Genomic DNA, 23,335 nt, shown 5'->3' on the forward strand with positions numbered 1-23,335 from the left:
GGACGACGATGACGAAGAGCTCTTTCGACGTGAAGAAGCCGTCGACGAGGTAGGGGACATCGACGAAGCCTATGGGGCTGAAGAAGACAGCTCTCCCGAGGAGTTAGGCCAATCCGTCGACACGGAGGCCGAAATTAGTAGTCAGGCTCCGGTCGAGGGATCGCCTTCGGGCCTTACCCAAGACCTAATCCATGGTTCCTCGGCCCCGCCTTCCGGCCCGGCACTGAACACTATGCAAGAGCCAATATTACCCAAGACGACCGGGTTGTTAAACCCTAAAACATCCATCGCTCCAGTCCCTTCCAAATCGAAAGCGAAACTGGTGGTGGTCGGATCAAAGGTGTCGAAACAGTCCACTGCCCGGGCGCCGACGCAAGTCGTCGCCTCCGAACGCGTACAAAAAGACTTCGGCGCCGAACTCACCGCAGCAGACGCGGTCGACGCACAGAAGAAGCGCGCCCTCGTGCACCACAAGGCACCGACACCTTCGGCGCCGACACCGAAGCCCGTCGCCTCCGCAGTCAAAATGGCCGCCTCGGCTACGTCGACGCCTAAAGCACCGATGCCGAAGAAGTCCTCGACTACGTCGACTATCGATGCATCCCTTCAAGCCAGTGACCCCCTTCCGACAAAAAAGTCGGGGTCGGCCTCCACACCTACTACCAAGATGCCCACCAAACCACCATCTCAGTTTGCTGTGCAGCAGGTCTCTGCATCTCTCCAACGTATCCGGGACCAGGTAGCCCTCCACTCTACCTCGGGTCCCCACACTACCTCGGGTCCCCACACTACCTCACCCGGTACAGTGCACTCGGAGCCCACCAACATTACCTTTTGGGCTGCCACCGACATCGGCACCGAAACTCTTTCAAATTCGGACACGTGTCCTCCACACACAGTCCACCACCTCTGGCCTAACAGAACACGACCCTTCAGGGCCACAGTTTATCGACGCCGACACTGGCTGGCTCATGCTCCACAAGCGCAAGATCACTCCAGTCAGGGAAGAGGTGCCATACAAAATTCCTCTTAAACGCAAGCTACCGGCGGAGCAGGAACCAGTGCTACAAGAACACTTCCATCCCCTCCACTTAGATCCGCAGTCCTTTTCTCCTACCCCTTCTGAATCGGACCCGATGCAGGAATATGGTGGGGACGATACCATCTACCCCGGGGACGCAGATCCCGATGAAACACAGGATCCTGATCAGGCATGGGATGACCCCACAGACCCAAGTGTCACGCCACATGCTCAGGATGCGCAACTCTACAATATTAAAACTTCTCCTACAGAGGACACGGCCGCATTTAATGCCCTTATCGAACGGGCTGCTGCTCATCATGGGGTGGAACTGCACTCTGACGCCATTGAGGAGGACTTCCTGCTTGACACTTTCGCATCTTCGGAAAGAACTGTCAAGACTCTGCCCATGCTTAAAGGGGTTCTGAAGCCTGCCAAAGACATTTTCAAAGACACCACAAGAGCCCGAGTCTTAAACCCCAGGATTGAAAAGAAATATAAGCCTGCACCTGGTGACCCTAAATACATTAGGGGTCAGTTGCCATTAGACTCTATGGTGGTTGCCAACGCTCGCAAAAGAGCCCACTCACAGACAACTGGTGATGCTCCTCCCCCAGACAAGGAGTCAAAGGTCCTTGAAACATCTGGCAAACGTGTGGCAGCGCAAGCAGCCAATATCCTGCGCATTGCCAATACACAAGCACTCCTGGCACGTTATGACAGGTCACATTATGACACGCTAGAGTCACTGCTCCAACACCTACCAGAGGAGTATAAAGAGTCAGCGGAGCTCCTCATTAGAGAAGGACAACTCCTCACTAATGCGTCCATAAAATGCGCCCTAGACGCAGCTGACACAGCGGCCAGGGCAATAAACACTAGTGTCATGTTACGACACCATGCCTGGTTACGCATCTCAGGCTTCAAACCCGAGATCCAAAACAATATCCTCAACTTACCGGTTAACACAGAATTTTTATTTCGCCCAGACGTTGACACTACCCTAGAGAAAATAAAAAAAGACACAGATACTGCCAAATCTATGGGGGCGCTACAAACCCAACAATTTCGTAGTGGCTCCTTTCGTCGCACTGGAAATAGGGGAACATCAAGAGGCCAGGGGTCACAACAGTATGCCAAAGGTGGCACACAAACCACCTACGACAAAAACAACAGGGGTGGATATCGTGGATCCAGCGCCAAGGGCAGGGGACGTGGATATGGCAACACCAGGTCCTCCCCAAAAAACAAACAGTGACGCCCTCTCCCTACCCCTCGACCACTTAACACCTGTCTGGGGACGACTCCAGCTGTTCCTGCCCGCATGGAAGAACATCACCACGGACAGGTGGGTCAGGGACATCATTCAACATGGGTACTGTCTGGAACTAACTTCCACTCCACCCAATATACCACCAAAGCACCGTCCAATGTCAGCCGAACACTTACATTTACTCCAGCAAGAAGTGCTTGCTATGCTCGCAAAAGGGGCCATAGAAGTAGTGCCCACCGCCCAGCAGGGCACAGGAGTGTACCCTCTGTACTTCTTGATCCCAAAAAAGGACGGCTCGCTCCGACCTATCCTAGACCTGCGACCCCTAAACCTATATATACTGTCGGAGCATTTCCATATGCTCACCCTCCAACAGGTTCTCCCACTACTCACTCAGGGGGATTTCCTAGCTACACTAGACCTGAAGGATGCATACTTCCACATACCAATACACCCTTCACACAGGAAATACCTCAGATTCACCATTCAGGGGAATCACTATCAGTTCAAAGTTCTCCCCTTCAGAGTAACAACAGCGCCCAGGGTCTTTACCAAGTGCCTGGCGACAGTGGCCGCGCATCTGCGAAGACAAAATATTCACGTCTTCCCTTATTTGGACGACTGGCTAGTTCAGGCCAAATCAGCACAACAATGTGCCACCCACATGTCCCACACCATTCACCTTCTTCACGATCTGGGATTCTCACTAAATTACCCAAAATCAAGTCTCCAACCTGCGCACGTACAACAGTACTTAGGCGCGACAATCAACACTCTGGCTGCCACAGCTCAGCCAACTTTAGTGAGAATCAACAGCATGCAACTGCTGATCTCAAAATTCAAACCTCAACACTCCCTTCCGGCGCGAGTGTTCATGCAGTTGATAGGCATGATGGCCTCCTGCATCTTCATAGTCCCACACGCGAGACTACATATGCGCCCGCTTCAGGAGTGCTTAGCACGTCAGTGGAATCAGGCTCAAGGACAGTTGAAAGACCTAGTGTTGGTGAGCGGTCGGGCATACAACTCTCTGCATTGGTGGAATCCACAAAACCTTTGCAAGGGCCGACCGTTCCAAGAGCCTGTCCCACAAATAATACTGACAGCGGACGCGTCTCTCCAGGGATGGGGAGCTCATGTACTCAATTACACAGTGCAGGGACTATGGACAACACAACAAAAGAAGATGCACATCAACCTTCTGGAACTGATGGCAATCTTCCTGGCAATGAAAGCATTCAAAGTACACCTGTGCAACAAGGTCGTGTTGATCCGGACGGACAACATGACTGCCATGTACTACATACAGAAGCAGGGAGGAACACACTCTCCACAGTTGTCTCATCTGGCTCAGAGCCTGTGGAAGTGGGCCATTCAGAGGAACATATTCCTCATGGCGGAACACCTCCCCGGCAAGGACAACCAGATGGCGGATCTGCTCAGCAGACACAGCCACCAGATGCACGAGTGGAAGTTACACCCATCAGTACTCCAACCGTACTTCCAGCAGTGGGGTCATCCAGAGATAGATCTATTCGCCACAAGGGAAAACGCAAAATGCCAAAGCTTTGCCGCCAGGTTCCCACATCCACAGTCGCAGGGCAATGCGATATGGAAGAACTGGTCCGGCAGATTTGCGTACGCTTTTCCCCCAGCGCCGTTGATACCGCTGGTGGCACGCAAACTGCGACAGCACTCACTGACACTCATCCTGGTTGCTCCAACATGGGCACGCCAGCCATGGTACACCACCTTTCTGGAACTTTCCGTGGTGCCGCATCAAAGGCTGCGGATCAAACCCGCGCTTTTGACGCAGAACCATGGAGAAATTCAACACCCAGATCCGCAACAGCTGAACCTGGCAATCTGGCTCCTGAAGTCCTAGAGTTTGGCTACCTAAACCTGCCACCTGACTGTATGGAAATCATTAAGGAAGCTAGGAGACCCACTACCAGAGCTTGCTATGCAGCCAAATGGAAGAGGTTTGTCATTTATTGCAACAACAATGACATTAACCCGCTAGACGCATCTATTCAAAACATAATCTGCTATCTATTACACCTATACCGATGCAATCTAGCATACACCTCAATCCGTGTCCATTTACCCGCAATAGCAGCCTATCTCCAAAACAGGCAGCACCTCTCTTTATTCAGAGTGCCTGCCATCAAAGCCTTCTTGGAAGGACTTAAACGGGTGATTCCCCCAAGGCACCCCCCAGCACCGGTGTGGAACCTCAACTTGGTCCTCACCAGACTAATGGGTCCACCATTTGAACCTCTCCATTCTTGTGAGATTCAATTCCTTACCTGGAAAGTGGCTTTCCTGGTTGCCATCACTTCCTTAAGAAGAGTTAGTGAACTCCAGGCACTAACCATTCAAGAGCCATTTATACAAGTTCACGCAAACCGGGTCGTACTGCGTACCAACCCCAAATTCATGCGTAAAGTAATATTGCAGTTCCACATGAACCAAACCATCGAACTGCCTGTTTTCTTTCAAAACTCACAAAATGTCGCTGAGAGGATGCTCCACACACTAGATGTAAAGAGGGCCCTCATGTACTATATTGACAGAACTAAAAACTTTAGGAAGACTAAACAACTCTTTGTTGCCTTCTCTCCACAACACAAAGGCAACGCCATTTCCAAAGCAGGTATAGCCAGATGGATCGTTAAATGTATCCAAATTTGTTATCAAAAAGCTAAACGCACATTAACGATTCCACCACGAGCCCACTCAACACGGAAGTTAGGGGCCTCCATGGCTTTCCTGGGAAACATTCCTTTACAAGAAATATGTAGAGCAGCCACATGGTCCACTATACATACATCTACAAAACACTACTGTGTAGATGTACACTCAAAACAGCAGGCAGCTGTAGGACAGGCTGTTCTCAAAACTCTTTTTCAGACTGCTGCAGCTGGCACGGGTAGCCGCCGCTAATAGGAGGTACTGCTGTATATTCTATGCACAGATATGAATTCAGCAGCCCACATGCCTCAAACTGAATATGCTACTTACCAGTATGCATCTGTTCTTGGCATGTAGGGCTGCTGACATTCAAATCGTCCACCCTCCTCCCCGGCGCCTGTCGCAGCTGCAGCTCTCAGAATTACTGTATAGCATGGTCATCACTTCCTGTATCTACTCCATCACTGCCACAATGGCGAAAAACAATCTGGGGATGGAGAGGATGCCCATGCGCACTGTGGTCCAGGGGAGGAGTCACCCACCTCAGGATACTTCGAAGACTCTTCCAGGACAACAATGTGCAATCATCCGGACCCAACACTAGGCGGCGATCTATGCACAGATATGAATGTCAGCAGCCCTACATGCCAAGAACAGATGCATACTGGTAAGTAGCATATTCATTGTGTGCCAATAGCCCGGGCCACTGAAATTATGTGATTCTGCAACTGCAGTATATTCTGCATAATTATAGATTTGCCACAATTGTTCATAGTCCATCATCTGCTTCTTGATCTGCAGATTTTAACAAAAAATTCATTTCTAATACACATGGATCAAAAGTTACTAAAATGCAGCAACTAGTGTTGCTGCACAGTGAAAAGTCCTTCGTGAACGTTGACTTTAAGCTGCTTATTGCTGTATTTGGGTGTTAAACTGGTATTAATGTGACATTTTTGCTCAGTCAGGGTTAACTTGCACAAATTCCAAAACAAATAATTATACTGCATACATTGCAATTTCTTGCTGCATAAGTTTGTCCTCCTTGCCAATTAATTCCAGTTGCACTGCCCATGAGAAACAGCAGTGAATCTCTCTCCTCTCAATGAATTCTGAAACTAGCGGTATCAAACAAAGAGCCTCTATACTTGAACTGAATCTATCATACCTACCAAATCCCCCAGTATTCAGACATCAAGGCCACTTGCTCATCTTGGTCCATCTGTGGGTATGTTTCTCAGTTTGGAATTGGGTCACATGGTGTATACTAAAATCCTGTTCGATTTTGAGAGATGTCAGAAATGACCATAAACTGAACAAGAAACCATCAGAAACTTTGACAGTGTCGGAAAACGAGGTGAGTAGTAAAAACACCAACTAGGTTGTACGAAGGAAAAGGAGGACAGAGTTTCAGTTTATGGAGAGGTTTAGCAAATGAATTGCATTATGGCAGCAATTACAGGACTATCTTCACTGCATCCTACATCTGGATCAAAATGTGTGACTAAAAGGGTTTAAGGGCCCAATATGACACAATTTTAATTCGACTGGATGGCTAGGGCATGATTAAGAATCATAGTTTAAAAATATTGGAAGTGCAGCAATCCTTGTTTTTTCTTGAAAACCTGTTAATCGCAATAAATAAGTTTCCTAAGCATATTTTTCTTAAATATTCAGTTGTTGAATCTTTGTGCATGTATCCTAGAAAATGTTTCGTTTATGAAAATAAACTGATTAGATTTTTCTTTTCTATTCTTTTTAGATCTTACATTGTGCTTTTGGTAAGTCTTGAAGCAGCATTGCCCGTGTTCTGTTTATGAAATTGCTGTGTAAACTAAAGGGAGAATTTAGAGGCAGTTGAAATGAATGGACGGGCTGAATGAGAGATTAATATAACTCATGATTCTAAATCTGTTACTGTTTGGTCTTTGAGGAAAGTGGTGGTGATGAGAGGAAGCAGTCTGCTGAGCGAGGAACACTTTGTGCATGAGGTTCTGTTTTAAAAAAATAAATTAAAAAAATGTTATCCATTCCGTTGCTTTTTCAGCATCCCAGGGGTTTAAGTGTAAACTAACCACAACTACTTAACTAATTCTTTTTTTGCTTTTGCATTTTTGATAACCTTAACCTCTGCCTCTCTACTAATAGTGAAACAAGTGTATAGTTGAGTGTCACGTAGAGTGAGCTATTTGGTTTTTAGTTTGAAGGCCCACCTCTTTAATGTACTTTAAATGGGCTTGAGTGCGCCTTAATCTCACAGAATCTTTCTAATGGTGAGTTTTCAATAGTTTAATCTATGGTCCGTTAAGGGCAATCGATCACCTTTAAACCATCACATTCCCCCCTCTAGATTTAGCTTGCCCCTTCCTTGCAGGGTTCACCATCAGGCATCAGTGGACATCCTACTGTTTAACCATTTCTAATGAAGAATAATAATAAGTTAAAGCTGTATTTCTATTGTGCTTTTGTCAAAATTGGTAGCTGTATGAAAGGACAATCTGATACCCTACAAAGCATTGCGATATGGTTTCATACAAATGGCCTGCATCGAAGACTGTCCTTCCTGTTTTTGAATCCACAAGTATTTTCAAAATTAGCATATCCGCACAACCCTTAAAGAATGAGGGTGGCCCAAGTGAAGGACATTGAACCAAGCTGGCCCTTTAGAATGAAAAGATTTGGCCCCTACATTGTTTCTCGTGGACATAAATACACAACCTTTGCGTGCCAATCTTGTTTTTGTTCTTCCTGATTCAGACAACATGATGAAGGCTGCTCTTCTTGTAGATACTTTCCCCTTCTTTGTTTAACATCTTTTGCATTATTTGAAATGTGCTATACAGATGTTCAGCAGTCCATCCTGTAGTCAAATTGAGAAATCAGTTAATCTGAATTCCTTGATTGTCCTATTCAGGCTGGTATAGTGGCAGTCTGACACTCCTTGGAGGTGCTGCCTTGGACACCCAGGCCAGGTCATGGTGCTATTTCTTCCCCCTTTTTTTCTGGTTTTCCATTCCCAGATACTTCCTCATATCAGGAGTTACAATGGTCCTGTTTGTTAATGGAGGTTTATTATTTCCTTTGTGTCTCCTTTACTGTGATTATTGCTTGTTCTTGGGGCTGGGGTCGGGGGGCTTCCAAGACATTGTTTTGTATTTTTTCCTTATTGAGAACACTTATCTTCATTGGTCGGTGGGTGCCCATCTGAGACCCTGTTGTATATTTCACCCCAACCCTTTCTTTCATTTTTTAACAATTGCCTTTATTACACAAATTACAGAGGAGGGTGAGCAATGTCAACCAAACACTCACATTACTTTAAAACAATTAACAAGTCTTAACCCAGACCGACATAGAGAGTTGCATTTTGCAGTTTTAACATGTTGTTTCCTGTTTATTGTAGACCTTAAGCAGTCGGAGAGCAAAGAAAAATGTGGGACCCAAGGGAGAGCAGTTTGGGGATCAAAACATATACGATCACCCTTCTCTCTCTCCTCTTCACCCCCGCCCCCCTTCCCCTTAGTCAGCAGAGACACCTCTGGTTCATGAAAACGGAAAACCTCTGAAAAAAGTCAGGCCAAAGCAGGACTCCTGTGTGGGTCGAGTAGTCAAATTAGTGCATGTCATCGAATGCATCCAGAGAGAACCAGAGGTCCAGTTTATTAAAGCCATTTAGGAGTGTTTTTCCATGATCTGGTGCCTTCATGTGGGCAGAAATAAAAGGTTCTCCACCTTGTGCCACCATCTGTGTAGCTTGCTCCCATTGTGAGGATGAAACTTGAGGCTCACAGTTCCTTGCACACTTACAGCATCGTATCCTCTTAACCTGGGATATCTATAATAAATCCTGGGATATCCATAATAAATCTTGGGTGTCCATAGCAAATGAGAAGAGGAACCAGTTTATCCTGGCATTGCAGATCACTTTTAAGAGCAGTGTACATATTTACCATTAAGACTCTCCAGCTTGTCAAGTGTAATCATTATTCTACTTTGTGAGACGCTGTGAGGCCGGTGGTTCTAGATGTCTGTTGGTACACCCTTCTGTCAAGTGCTAGGCCTGATGTATATTCCGGAGCCCGATACTATTTTTAAATAGACTTAGCATTAGCCTGACTTAGTTAATTTCCATTGTCGACCTCAAATAATCTGTCTGCACGTTTCACGACAATTGGGTACATTCAGTTTGCTGAGCTACACCTTCTCGCTTGATTATCCACAGAATAGGAGACCAGAGTCTGGCCAAGATGCCCTGAATATCCACTTCTCAGAGTCGCCTGGTACAGACACCAAGATAGAGAGATGATACGTGCTTCAAGGGTATGCGTATTATGAACACTGGTTCCCGCTGGATTTTTCCACAGCATTTCTGCCTTATTTTTCCCTTCGAATCGGCTAGATTAATCAGTGGTCATTTTATTATATGAACACATATACTTGGCCATTTCAGTTTCAAAGTCCTTTGCTCCAGAAGTGGTCGGATTCCAGTTTGACTGCAGTCCCTATTGGACTGAGGTCGGACACATGAAACAGAAGCTGAGTTGAGCTGAGCTCCACTGCACGAGCGTATGTTTTCATTGAAAGAATATGTAAGTTTCTCCTTCTCCTTCTCCGAGTCTGATAAACACAGAGGCACACTGTTTTCAGGTATGCAGGGCTACAATCCAAATATTCTCCCATTAGGCACAGTTTTTTTACTTCGTGATCTCAGAGTAGGGTGTAGGATTTAGGAAACCTATTCCTGAGAAACATGTTAGAACTGTTTGTCAGTTTACCATTTCTAGTAACCTTGATATTAGCAATATGCCTTGTGGCCACAATGCACATACTAAGTAGCAGGTGATGGCAATACATGTTTTTCAACATACATTGTTTCATTATTAGTACAGTTGCTTGTGTATAACATTCTATGCACAAAAGGTGGATTTCCCAATTACCAGTGCATCCTTGAAAACAAAGGGACTGTTTCTTTACCAGAAAGCCCCTTGCTCCCATGAGACTGGGCAGAGCTTTACTCATATACAGCACATTGAGCAAAGTCCTTGTGTTATGGGGTCAGGAGATCTAATCTTGTAGATCTAGGGAAATAGCACTAAGATACAAAACATGGTGCTCAGCATCTGCTTTGGATTTAATTCTTTTGGGGGTGGAGGGGGCATGGGGGAACCGGAGTAGTCTTGAATGCATGACTGAAAAGAACCATCATTAGCATATGGAAATGTGAGTTGTAATCCTGGTTAAAACCTTCAGATAAATGAGTGTGATCAGGCGAGATTAGATTATCAGAAAGAAAAGAGTGCATCAGAATAGTGAGGTCCTCCTCCAGAGCCAACGCAGGACAACCCAGAACCATTACATTTACAGGCCTCTGCATGTTTGCCAAAAGTCCGTCCTGGGCCTATAGCTGCCGACACACCACAGTAGAACACCATTAGCACTTTCATGTTTTTTTTTTTTTTTTTTTTTTTTATTAAATAACATAACAGTACAGATCTGCATTTGATACAACATCATCATATAATACTTTCTTTACAGTCACTTAGTCAAATCAGTTTTATCGCGATACATCTATATTCTCACACCCTTAAACGTCTCCGTCCGACTCACTATCGTGTTCTGGGGGTGAACAAATTTCTCCTCTATGTGTGTTCCACTTTCACCACACCCTAGCCCATTTGCGAGGGCATCTTCGGATTATGAAAGTGGCCTTCTCCGCCACCATGACCATATCCATATTTCTATACCACTGTAGTATTGTTGGTAGTATTCCCACACCCCATTTTCGCGCTATGTTCCTTTTGGCTATCCTTATGCCAGGTGTGGCCCAAAGGCGTTCAGTATGGTTAAGGTCTGTCGGACCCCAGACGTTAAGAAGACAGCACTGGGGCTCGAGTGGAACCTGCTTCCCGGTGACTTCTATAATCGTGCCTATCACTTCCTCCCAGTAGGGCATAAGTTTCGTGCATTCCCATAGTGTGTGATATGTGCCGACATCCCCGCAGAGGCGCAAACAATTAGATTGAGGAGCCCTCCCCATCTTGTGTAGTACCGTCCGTGTGAAGTAGGTACTATGTAATATTTTAAACTGCACCAGGCGTAATCTGGAGGAAATTGCCACTTCTTTAGGCGCAGCTAGTGCCTCGCGCCATCGAGATCATTCTTATCTCCCACTTCGGACTGCCAAAGTTCCCTAAGCCGGATAAGGGGAACCGGTCGATTATTGATAATGTTTTATATGTCAGGGATGTCGCTTTTTTTTGGAGGTGATCGGTGAGTAGTCGGTCCTCTAAGGGGGAAGCCATCGGAAGCGTCGCCTCCGCAGGGAGTGCTGTTTCAATTGCATGTTTGATTTGGGTGTATCGGAACCTTTCGCCTAGAGCCATGGAGTACTGTTCTTGCAGGTGAGTGAAGCTGACCACCTTCCCCTTTTGCCAAAGATCCCCCAGTCGGGAGATGCCAATTAAATCCCAACTGTGGAATCTTTTACTATTGCCCAGTGTTCCTAGTTTACGTGCGTCCCATAATGGTGTATGTTTCGTAAGTATGTCAGTCCAGCCCAAATGCCTGTTTACTGTGTGCCATATGTGGACAGTATGTGCCGCCGGGCCGATAAGGTCTCTGGTTTTCTGTGTATTGCAGAGCGCTCTATTAAAACCGCCTTTCCCTAGAGTCATTCTATCAAGGTGGTAAGCCGGGTCCGAATCTGGCACGTGAAGCCATTGATTAATGACTGTAAGTTGCGAGGCCCAGTAGTAGGCCTTGATATCCGGAAGAGCAATCCCACCATCATACCAACTCCTCACCATTTTCGTCGCCGCCACTCTCGCCGGCCTGCTGTCCCAGAGGAGAGAGGTTATCTCAGCGTTTACTGCTTTAAAGTATGAGTCTGGGACTGTATAAGGGGTATTATGCAGGGCATATAGAAATCTGGGCAAGGCAATCATTTTAAAAAGAGCCGCCCTGCCCAAGAGTGAGAGTGGCAATGACTTCCAGTGTCGAATATCGCGTTTCAGTCATTGCAGGGGGGCTTGTAAATTCAGTGTCAGGAAAGTGTCACGGTCGGAAGTAATATGTATGCCAAGGTATTTGAAGGTGTCCGTGACTATCTGGACCTCACAGTCTTTTGGGAGACGCGGGGGTGGTCCGTGTAGCAGATATAATACAGACTTATCCCAGTTGATGGCATAGCCGGATACAGAGCCATATACAGTGCAGATATTAAGCAGTGCATGAAGCAACCTCGTGGGTGAGGCTATATATAATAACACATCGTCTGCATACAAGGAAATGCGGTCTTCCCAGTCCTCCCTCCATTTCAACCCTCGAACCATGGGGTCCCATCGTATCCACGCCACCAGCGGCTCTAGAACCAACGCAAACAGCAAGGGAGATAATGGGCATCCCTGCCTTGTACCTTTCCCCAGAGTGAATTCCCTCGATATGTGACCATTAGCGACTACGTGCGCCACCGGGTCGGTGTAGAGTAGACGTATCCATGAGCAGAACTTCGGCCCGAACCCCAAATGTTGAAGGACCGCAAAGATGAAGGCCCACTCCACCGAATCAAACGCCATCCGCGCATCCAAGGATAGGACCGCCGCGTCTTCCTGAATAGTGTGTTTCTGACTTATTACGCTCTTGAGGCGTCTAAGATTCAGGGCTGTGTTTCTACCAGGCATAAAGCCGGATAGGTCCGGGTGTATTAATGTGCGGAGAAGGGGAGTAAGTCTGAGTGCCAGTGTTTTAGCTAAGATTTTCCCTTCGGCATTGATTAAGGAGATAGGGCGATAGGTTGCCAGTCTCTGGGGAGTGTCCCTATTTCGCGACTGGCTTCGAACATTTGGAGAAAATATGGGGTTATCTTGTCCGCCATGTGCTTATATAATTCCATTGGGATTCCATTAGGACCAATGGCTTTGCCGGATCGTATTTGGGAAATGGCCAGTTTGAGTTCATCAACTGTAATGTCTGCCTCCAGAGTTTCGGCATCTTTAGACCTGAGCCGCGGCATATGAATATCATGAAGGAATGCGAGCGCTTCTCGTACAGTGGTGGTATTTGTGGAGGTGTACACTTGCTCGTAGTGTTGTGCTAATGTGTCAACTATGTGTTGCGGGTCGGACGCGAGTGCACCATCTTCATTTCTAATCTGCGCTATCCATCTACGCGCTCGTTCTTTCTTGTCGAGCCATGCCAGGAGTTTACCTGCTTTGTCTCCTGACTCATAGACCCGATGGTGGACCGCCTGCAAACGAGAGCGAGCGGCGGCCACGAGGTGGTCTTTATAGTCTTGTGTTTTGACGCATAGAGCATGCATTGTCTCATCTGTGGGGGAGGCTGCATGTTGGGATTCTAGTTGTTGTACCTCCTGCTCTAAGGTCTCTATTTCGTTCTCGTTTGTGTCCCTCTATCAGAGAAATAGCTTGGCCTCTTAAAACTGGTTTGTAGGCTTCCCACAGCGTTAGAGAAGAGGAGACTGGGTCTTCGTTTTCTAGGAAGTATTGTGTGGATGTCATAGTTAAGGATTTCATGATGAGTTTAGGAGGAACCCTGGATAGATGGGGTATATGCGTCTCTGAATAGCGTAGTGGGCACGCAGCTCTGTCCTCACCGGGGAGTGGTCAGAGAACCCTCTGGGTAAGTGTGTGGTCGTTCCTATCTTTCCTATATCGTCCATGGCAACTAATATGTAATCTATGCGGGAGAGGCTATTATACGCCCCGAATGAAATGTATACTGTCTCTCCTTTGGGTTTTGAAGCCTCCATGTGTCCAATAAACCATGTGCTGCTAGGAAATCAGCCAGTGGGGAACTGACGCGATGTTGCGGTCTGCTAGGTGCGCGGTCCAATGTGTCAGTCACAGTCATGTTGAAGTCTCCTCCTATTACTAAGTCTCCGTCAGGTAGGGTAAGGAGAAATTTGCCCAAATCTTGAAAGGCGGGAGAGTGAAATGCCGGGGGGGATGTAGACTGATACTATGTTATACATTCGACCGTCCCATTGCATCGATAATGCCGCAAATCGACCTAGGTCATCCTTAAAGGTGCGATGAACTATGATGGGGAATCTTTCGCACTAAAATCCCTACTCCCCAGGAGCCCGTAGTGAATTCCGAATGGGCCACTAATTGGAACCCCCACCGGTCAAGGGCTTTGCAGGTGGAGCCCATCAGATGTGTCTCCTGGAGCAATACAACCGCCAGGGAACTACGTTTTAAATATTGGAGCACCAATCCTCGTTTTATCTTATCTCCTAGACCATTAACATTACAGGAGAAGATCGATAATGTGGGCGTGTTGGTGTGGTGTGGCAGTGGATCAGTGGATGTTATTGAGGACATCAGGTCACGTGACGTGTCCAACATCAAAGGGTACGAGAAGCTTATTAATACAGTGACTATACATTATTATTTGCAGATCAGGAACAAATAAAACATCAACCATCAAAACTTCCCCATGCAGTACTTCACCCCAATCTGGTTGGAGTATCTTGATACATAGAATATGACAGGGTGCGTCTATATAGGGGGTAGGCACGGGACTAGTCCCTGTAATGTCCTGCAAACTCCCTATCCACCTCTCCCCCCTGACCCAAAACAATACTCTCCCCCCCCCCCCCCACCCCCCTCCCTGCATCCCTGCCTAGTAGGTTTTGAACTACCCACCACCCCAACAGCAGAGTGCTTACAAACCCCAAGATCAAACCCATTAACTGTGGGATCATGTGGTGCTAGCGCCCAGAAGTCTCAGTTTCCCGGACCCAGGGCAGTCTCAAGGTACATTGAGGGATATAACAGTTCTGAAAGTTCTATTGTTCAGCGGCATCTTGTCAGCGCTACTTAGGCAGACATGGAGAGTCTCTATGTGGTCTTTTAAACTAAAATTCGAAATCTTTATCTCCACCCGTCCCACAAAATAGCAATAAGAAAATGGTTACCGACCAGCCCAGTCATGTAGTCCTTCATTTTCCGGCACTTGCAGTATCACAGCCAGGACTGGCAGAACGGAAGCCTCTGGATCGTGATGGCGAGCGATGACCGCCCCTGTGCCTGCGTGAGGAATCTTTAGGGTGGTGTTCAGCGGTACGGCGTTTCAACTCCTCTCTGCTGCGCTGCGATGTGTTTGGATCCTCTTCCAGCCACCGTTGTGCCTCCTCCTGCGCCGTGAAAAACCATGATTTCTCTCCGTCGATGACCTTCAACTTGGCCGGGAAGAACATCATGTACTTCAAGCCCATGTCTCAGAGAGTCCGTTTGACGCCTTCGAAAGAGCGTCTATCTCGTTGCACCTTCAAGGCGAAGTCTGGAAAGAATCTGATCGTTGCATTGTCATACTTAAGGTCCCCAGCTACCCTCGCGGCTTGCAGGATCGCGTCTCGGTCCTGAAAATTCAGGATGCGCACTATGATGGTAGGCTTTGGCTTCGGGACCGGGGCTCTGTGTGCTCTTTCAATGGAGAATAAGGGGGAGAGTCTTTTAGGCTTTAGATGGTTTAGGATAAGATCTTCGAGGAAGAGATCCACATTGGGTCCCTCCATTCCTTCCTGCACTCCCACTACCCGTATATTGTTGCGACGGGCCCTTCCTTCCGGATCATCCAGGCGAAGCGCCATCTCTTTATGGTGGTGAATTAATTGTTGGACCTTGTCCTCCAATTTACGCGTCACATTCTGGAGCTCTTCGACATTCCCCTCCGTAGCTGTGTCCCTGTCCGAGGTCTTCCTCATGTCTGCTCTCATGAGATTCATCTCTATTGTGACCTTATCGATTTTGGTCTCCAGTTTAACGCCAACTATCTGTATCGCTGCCATAATTGAAGCAAGAGACGGTTCCTCTATGAGTGTATTTTCTTCACTTGTGCCATCTGTCACCGCAGACTGGCGAGGGACCGCATATTTGTCCATCTTGTTGAGCTGGACCATCGCTGCAGCACCCTTAGGCTTCGTCATAGTGCTCTGTAGCCGCACCCTAAGCGCTATGACACCGTCAAGGGGAGTCCCAATATTTTGAGTCGCGGCAAGTGCTGTCCCGGAAGCAGGTGCGGTCGGTAAATGTCGCTTAACGTCAGTCAGATGTGGTCCAGCTGCAGAGACGGTCATCTGCCAGTCCAGACTCCTCCACAGCACCGCGCGGCTTCCACTAGGTCCCACCTGATTTCAGTGCAGCCCCCGCAGTCGCGCCGCCTGGTTTCCAATTTACAAGCCACCTTGGGGACAAAGGGGCAGAATGACCCGTAGGCGGCAGACCGGTGGCCAGACTGTATATCGGGGTTTCATTGATGGCCTCACACTGTTCTGCCCGGCCCGCCGATCCATACGTGGCGCCGGTGGAGGGAGGCGGCCGGGGCAAGGATATAGGCCCGGAGTCTTCCTGCCGCGCTGGGGGTTACAATCCTCCCCACTAGCTCATGTGCCAGAGGCTCCACTCCAGTGGCAAGTCCTCTTAAGTGGCCACAGCTTCACCCGTTGCCTTGCCCCCACAGCTTCAATGTGCCCCAAATTATGCCACCATTCAGTACTGCAGGCAGGCCTCGTGGGGGGGGGGGGGGGGGGGGGGTTGTAATGGGCGTCGGGTCTACAGTTCACAGGGGAAGGTCTCCCGCCAGCACCCCAGGTCCTACCGCAAAGGAGGTCCGTTATTACTGCAGACAGGCGTCTCTCCCGCGGAGGGGGGGCCTTCAGCACTCGCCGCGCCGTCAAGCGAGGGAAGGCCCGCAGCCTCGGCCTCTTCGTAATTGCCGATCCCGGCCCTGGGTTTCGCTGCAGGCCTCCGGACCACGAGACTCCGCCCCTCAGCGACGCGGCCGATCCGCCGCTTTCGATTTCAGGACTCTGCGAATATTGAAGCCGTAGGGGAGGTAGGATCCCACAAAGCGATTCTAGACCCGCTCCGTGTCCTCCGGTGCCGCCCGCTCATAGATAGTGTCATTGAAATGTCGGATTTTGTCGGTTATGCCGCAGGCCTCAGCGGAGCTCCGGGACTATGCCGCCATTACAGTCTGCGCCAAGTTCCCCCCGTCTCTTCTAATAGAAAATTGTTCTCCTGGGCTTTGAGCAATGTTCTCCCTGTTTGTCACTGTAGTCTCAAGTTCCACCACTTACTTTCCCATTCTTCCCAACTGTGTTTTTTCATCCGTTATAGCTTTTATTAACCATGCCTAGTCCACTCCCCCCCCCCCCCCCCCCCCCAACAGTGTCTAGAGCCGACAGCACATCCCTTCATGCGGTTGACACTTGAATACATTCGGAGGAACCCAGTTCCCTGTTGTGAAGGTACCAGTTGCACAGTACATGGATAGAAAGGTGAGGCCTCTTAAAGGAGTAGGTTAGGGCAGTAGCTCCCTTTTTAGTGGGAAAGCCAAACTGTTACCCATTAAAACCCAAAGATAAGGCTACTGGCACTGTGATGCTGGTTGGAGACAGTCAAGAAGCACAGCCAAAATAATTGGATTGATTAAAGTGACACCTGTACTCTGCATGGTCTTAACTTATTGAAATCTAAGGAATTTTAGAGTATTTCGGCATAATTGACTACCTTTGTTTCATAAATGGAGGGTTTCCAGTTACTAGTCACTCTACTTTTCTTTCTGTTATCTCCCAACTCTTAGATTCCTGGTTCTCTGGGCAGAGATTGTAGGTGACATTAGTTACGTTAGACTTGTAAATGCACCTTATCATCGAATACACCAACTCCTGAACCTTCAGTACCTGAAGAGAATGTCAGCTGTCATAGCCTGTATCCTGTTTACTTATTTAAAGGGGCCAGTCACTATTCTCCATGCTCTTGATTCCTTGTGTGTGTGTGTGTGTGTGCGTGCATCATCTGCTTTGATCCAGAAGCTTTTTCATTTCCTGTTGCAGTTTTCTTCTGCACTTGCTGGTCATTTGTCATTGCTCTGCAGACTTCAGCTGCAGTTGTCTAAAGCTCAAATAATCCACAGACCTCGCACCTCACGATCAAATCAGAATAGGATCTATGATACCTTTAGGATAGCGGTTTCATACTGGAGCTCTACACAATAATTAATTATGGCTGTGCATAAAAACACATCACAAGTTGTGCTGGCTTCAGCAGCATTGTGCACATTAGTGTCTAAATGCGATACAGCAATACCAGTATCTACTGGACAGTTCTTAATCCCCCCTACTTCACCACTTCAGCGTAAGTTGCTCTGCCATGAATTTGGTGATGCTTAGAGGAGGGAGTTGGCAATTTGTTAATGTATCTATGATCCGTGTTGCTCTCAAAGAAGAAGTGATTCAGACACTCTTATTCTTAGAGCTGTTGTAGTATGCTTGTTGTCCTTGACATAGTGTTTTACGTTTCATTCGTTTTGTTTCTGGGACTATTCAGAGGTGTTGACTATTCGGTACAATCAATCAATCAGATTTGTACAGAGGTTATCCAGGCACTGGCAGGGTCCTGTTGATTTTCCAAATAGCCAGGTCTTTAGGGACTTTTGGAACTCTGGAAGAGATTGGGAGTTCAGTAGATGAAAGGCTTGCTCTTTCCATGTCTTCGCTGCTAGGCAGGAAATGGTGCTACCTCTGCATCTGCAACGTCAGATGTGGGGAGGAGGGGGTGAGGGTTAGAGAAAGGGACACGGAGCTGTGGTGTCTGGTGGGCTGATCGAAGTTCAGGCGGTGGTTCAAGTAGGCAGATCCATACTTGTGTAGGGCCTTGTAAGAATGGGTCAGGAGTTTGAACTGGCATCTTTTATGTACAGGGAGCCAGTGGAGGTCCCGGAGTTAAGGATGTGATGTGGTTTCGTCTAGGGAGCTTCAGGACAAGTCTATCTACGTTAGTCTGTGGTCGGAGGAGGAGTTGAACTGTGATCCCTGCATAGACGTGTTGCCATAGTCCAATCGGCTGGAAGTGAGGGCCTGGGTGATGGTGCGTCTTGAGCTTTGGGGTAGTTATTTGAATATCTTATGAAGCATGCAGACAATGAAAAAGCAGGAGGAGACTGAGTTGACCTGAGTCGTCATGATTAGCTTGTTGTCCAGAATGATGCCCTGGTTCCTAGCGTGGTTAGATGGGGGGGGGGGGGGTTAGGAATCGGTCTGAGTTCTGAGGGCCGCCTGGATGCATCCCATGGGGAGCTTTAATTTCCGAAAATTAGTACCTGTTGTGTTCAACTTCAGGCAGTTGTCCTTCATCCAGTTTGTGGCATCTGTCATGCTGCTGTGGAAGTTGGTGTTGGTGGTGTCTTTGGAGAGGGAGAGGATGAGTTGTGTGTCGTCAGCTTATGATCTGATTTTGAGTCAGTGGGTTTTAGCAGTGCTGGCCAGAAGTGACATATACGTGTTGAAGAGGGTGGGGCTGAGCAAGGATCCTTTGGGTACTCCAGATATAATTTCCTTGGGTTCAGAGGTGAAGGCGGGCTTTTTGTGTTCATCCAGTGAGGAAAGAGGCGATCCATCTAAGGGCACCTTCTTGGATGCCTATGTTGTGCAGCCTTGTGATGAGTGTTTGGTGGGAGGCCATATAGAAGGCTGCCGAAAGGTCTAGGAGTATCAGAACCGCAGTCTCTCATTGGTTGAGTAGGGCTTGGATGTCCATTTTAGTGGTGAGGAGGGCTGTCGGTACTGTGGTTGCTGCAGAATCCGGATCGAGAGGAGTTTAGTAGGAGGTTCCATTCCAGATTTGAGGAGAGTTGCTGGTTGATTGCTTTTTTTTCTAATACTTTGCGGGGAGATCGGTCGTTAGTTTTGAGTTCATTGGGGTCTGCCAGTGGTTCATTTAGTAGGGCATTGACTTCTTCTTGTTTCCAGTCCTCTGCGTAGGTGGCCATGGCAATTGAGGTGTTGAACAAGGTGGTGAGTACGTGGCTGATTCTGGCTTCACCTAGGTTGAAGATGTGAGGGAAAGGTCGTTTTGGGATCCCGTGTGGACGGATTTCATGATGGAGGTGGTGTCCTGTGGGGCAAGCGGCTCCATTTTGTTGAATACAGCATCCTATTAGAACATTAAGATGTAAGCAAAAAGCTGCTGAGTTTAATCCTCCTCCACTCTATCATTTCCATGTTCAGTTCTTTTGTGTAGGATCCTTCAAGGGACTTCCCTTCATCGTGTTGGTGTTTAGTTCATATCATTTTTTGTAATGGTCTTGCCAATCACTGTATGGTATTTCTCTAGCAAAAAAAATGCGGATGAACATTAATATATGGCAAAATGGTGTTTAGTGGTGGACTGGTCCTCTCTTCAACTTGTTTGCATGCCCGTTTGTTCTTATGCTTTACATGCTTTGTGATAGTTTACTGATTTGCCTGGTTTCATCCATATCTACTTACCCATTTTATGCTTCTACATGAATGTGCCCACGTGTGTGTGTGTTAGTAGGTTGGTTGATCTGTGCTGCACTTGCTGATTTGCGTGGGTGCCAATGACCGAAGAATCCTCCTGTTTGAACAGTGTATTGTTGGAAGTTTTGCAGTGCTTTTAAGAGTTTTGCCTGTTGAGTTATTTTCCCAGACAGTGGTTTTGGTACCTTGGCGGTTCCGGAGTTTATATGTTTATTTGCTGTGCCTGTCTGGAGATTACAGTTGCAAGCCCTCAAGATAACATTGTTTGTTTCTCCGTGTTGGTCTGACATAACAAATAAATCCTAGGTTGCACTGGGTCATGTGGTTTTTCTAATGCTTATTGTTTATTTGCCTTGCTGCCTCTCCATGGGCTGTTCTCCTCTAGTTTGTCTCTTGCTTTTTCCCATGGGATTAGTTTTCTTGTGGCATGTGGAGTAAGTAAACTTAGTCTTAATCCCAGGTCAGTTTGTTTAAGGATGTAGTGCTTTGTTGATTATAGTTATGACCTATTTTTCCCATTGGTTCAAGTGTAGAAAAGTTGTAGCCTGCTTTTTTTCATTTTCCCATTATTGTGCGGATAGTCTTATTCTATATACGAGTCTCTGCTCTTATTTCCTGAGGCGTTTTTTCTTTTCACCAGTGCTGTTTGGAATCTCTCAGCGAGCTTTATTTTCTAGTTTTATAATTCAGCTGTTTGTGCCATTGGGCGAGCAGCCTCTGTATTTTGGATGGGTATATTTTTCGTACACAAGTTTGTTGACTATGTGACTGCTGATATATCTCTGGGCCATTTTGATTGTTGGTCATGGCGTCCAAGTTCTTAACATTGTTTTTATTATTTTGTTTCCTGTTGGCAATGTTTTCCTATAAGTGAAAAGAAGGTCCGTAATTATGGGCTTGGCATAGCAGTCTTCTGCAGTTGTTTAGTCGTTTGATGGACATTCGCCTCCCATCCTCAGTAATAAGTTGGAGCAAATACTCACCCACTGTTCACAGTGGAGCATGATGAGGGGGGCAGATGCTGAGTTGATAAAATTGAAGACCGGACACTGCTTGGAATGCCCTTATTTCTGTTAGGACCATGATATGAAGAAGAGTGACATGCCAATACTGTGTAGTGGCATTACTGCACAGTAATAAGATCCAAATTCTTTATCACCAGAGCCCTAGGTTCTGTACTTCCTGTGCGGTCTTCTTCGACTCTTGCGGTACTACGTATGTATTAGAAACAGGGCAGTGGGGTGAAATGTCAGTTATTTATGCCCTTGTTGAAATTGAAAGGCTAAACAATTTGCAAAATTTAAAGGGTCAGTTGGCTGTCAGTTGCCTGGATGCACACCACCTTATTCTATAAGAATTTTGGCGATTGAGATTAGGATTTAGTGCAGTGAGGATTACCTGTAAATCATCAGAATATTGTGCCTTCACCCTTGTTTTCCTCCTATGATTTGGTTTCCACAACACCGACAAATGGAGTCAGGGAAACTTGCAGCGAGAGACTGACAAGGCACACCGTGGCAGCAACAAAGACTGAAATGGGTATGCAGTCAGGAAAAAAAGTGTGATACATGCACTGACAATCTCTCGTGAAGGTAGGTACACTGCTGTGCATAGTCTGGTACAATGAGACTGCTGCCACAGAGAGCTAGTCTCTGAGACCACAAAAAAGACTAACATTTCAGATAAGAAGACTGACAGAAGGACATGGATAGAAATACAGAGTCAGACTCTGCAACATGTCTGAAGATCCAGACAGAGAAGATACTCATGAACAAGGAAAGGTTTTATAGACAGGCTCCCCAAAAGATACAGGTGAGACTGAGAAACAAGAACAGCAGAATTAAGAGGCAGTGACGAAACGCAGGGTAAAATGGCTTAATGCACGAGTAAAATACTGACAGCACAAAGATATAAAAGCCTGCATGCATTTTCAGAAAATACATTCAACGAGCATGAAAATGAAGTTTTAAGTAGAGCATTATATATCCTCATCTGAAAGAGACACGTTAGTGATAGATTCCTTACCTTAGAATATCCCTAGGCGTCAGACTGGATCCGGAAAGTTTTTTCGTTAGCAGTACCCCTGCGCACCAGTAGGTGGCGTCGTGCAGTTCCGCGTCCGCCGCTGGCGTCGTATGCGGCGAGATGACGTCACGGAGACTACTTAGGTGCCACCCATGCGCGCTGACGTCAGTTCTTCCTTTTTCCGCGCCAGTAAGCGCAGATCCGGTTAGAGCATGTACCTTGGTCACTTTGACTATCTTTTTGAGAATTTTTGTCTCCTGTAAGTTTGAGTTTGGTCTCGTAGGGATGCCTGGTTTTAAGTCTTGTGTGGCCTGCCGGCGCAATATGTCGGTGATGGACCCCCACGACGTCTGTCTCTAGTGCCTGGAGAGCCACCGCGACTCCCGGGCCTGCGTGAACTGTTTGACCATGGCCCGAAGGCCTTGAGGGAGCTGTGCCAGAAGCTGTTTGAGGTCCAGCACTCGTCCCCGCGCCGTTCGCCGTCCAGGGGCCACTCCAGGGAACGCTCGCAGGGCCACCATCGCTCCTCTGGCACCCAAGTCTTCACCCTCTGATTCGGGTAAGAGACGACACACAAAGAAGCCAAAGAAGCGTTGTTGTTCTCAGACGTCTCCCTGTTGATCCCCGGATGCGGACGAGGGGGGACAGGGGTTCTGCCCCTGCGGCTCCTTTGGAGCCCGGGAGTCCTGCGGCCTACCCACCTTACTCGGGTCCGTTGGCGACTCCCGCTCAGGTGCAAGAATTTCTTGCCACCTTGGACCGCCTGTTTAGTCCTCGGGCTCCTGACGGCGCGCCCTCGGGCACCGCGGTCCCATGTCAGGATCAAGTTGGGCTGTCGACGCCGGCGGCACTGCCTCCTGCGCCGCAGGATCCTGCGCCGCTGGCTCCGGCCACGGCACCACACGGTCCTGCGCTGCCGCCTCCGGCGCCGCAGAGGGTACCATTTGTCCCGCCCCTGCCCAGGTTCTCGGACTCTTTTGTCCCTACCTGGGATCCGCACTGGGACACGACGCCCGTT

The 23,335-nt window shown here is 47.7% G+C and overlaps 1 protein-coding gene across 2 annotated transcripts in view; it reads left to right on the plus strand.

Annotated features, from left to right (window-relative positions):
• The window catches only part of HACD2 (3-hydroxyacyl-CoA dehydratase 2), a 190,343-nt gene that overhangs the window by 108,415 nt on the left and 58,593 nt on the right, over positions 1-23,335 (plus strand). For both annotated transcript variants that reach the window (XM_085647492.1, XM_085647493.1), the window contains exon 4: positions 6,751-6,769. In XM_085647492.1, the coding sequence (XP_085503618.1) occupies positions 6,751-6,769 (19 nt within the window). The remainder of the gene's footprint in view (positions 1-6,750; positions 6,770-23,335) is intronic.

The sequence above is a fragment of the Triturus cristatus genome, chromosome 3_2 (genome assembly GCF_964204655.1).
Source record: "Triturus cristatus chromosome 3_2, aTriCri1.1, whole genome shotgun sequence".
Taxonomy (NCBI): Eukaryota; Metazoa; Chordata; class Amphibia; order Caudata; family Salamandridae; genus Triturus; species Triturus cristatus.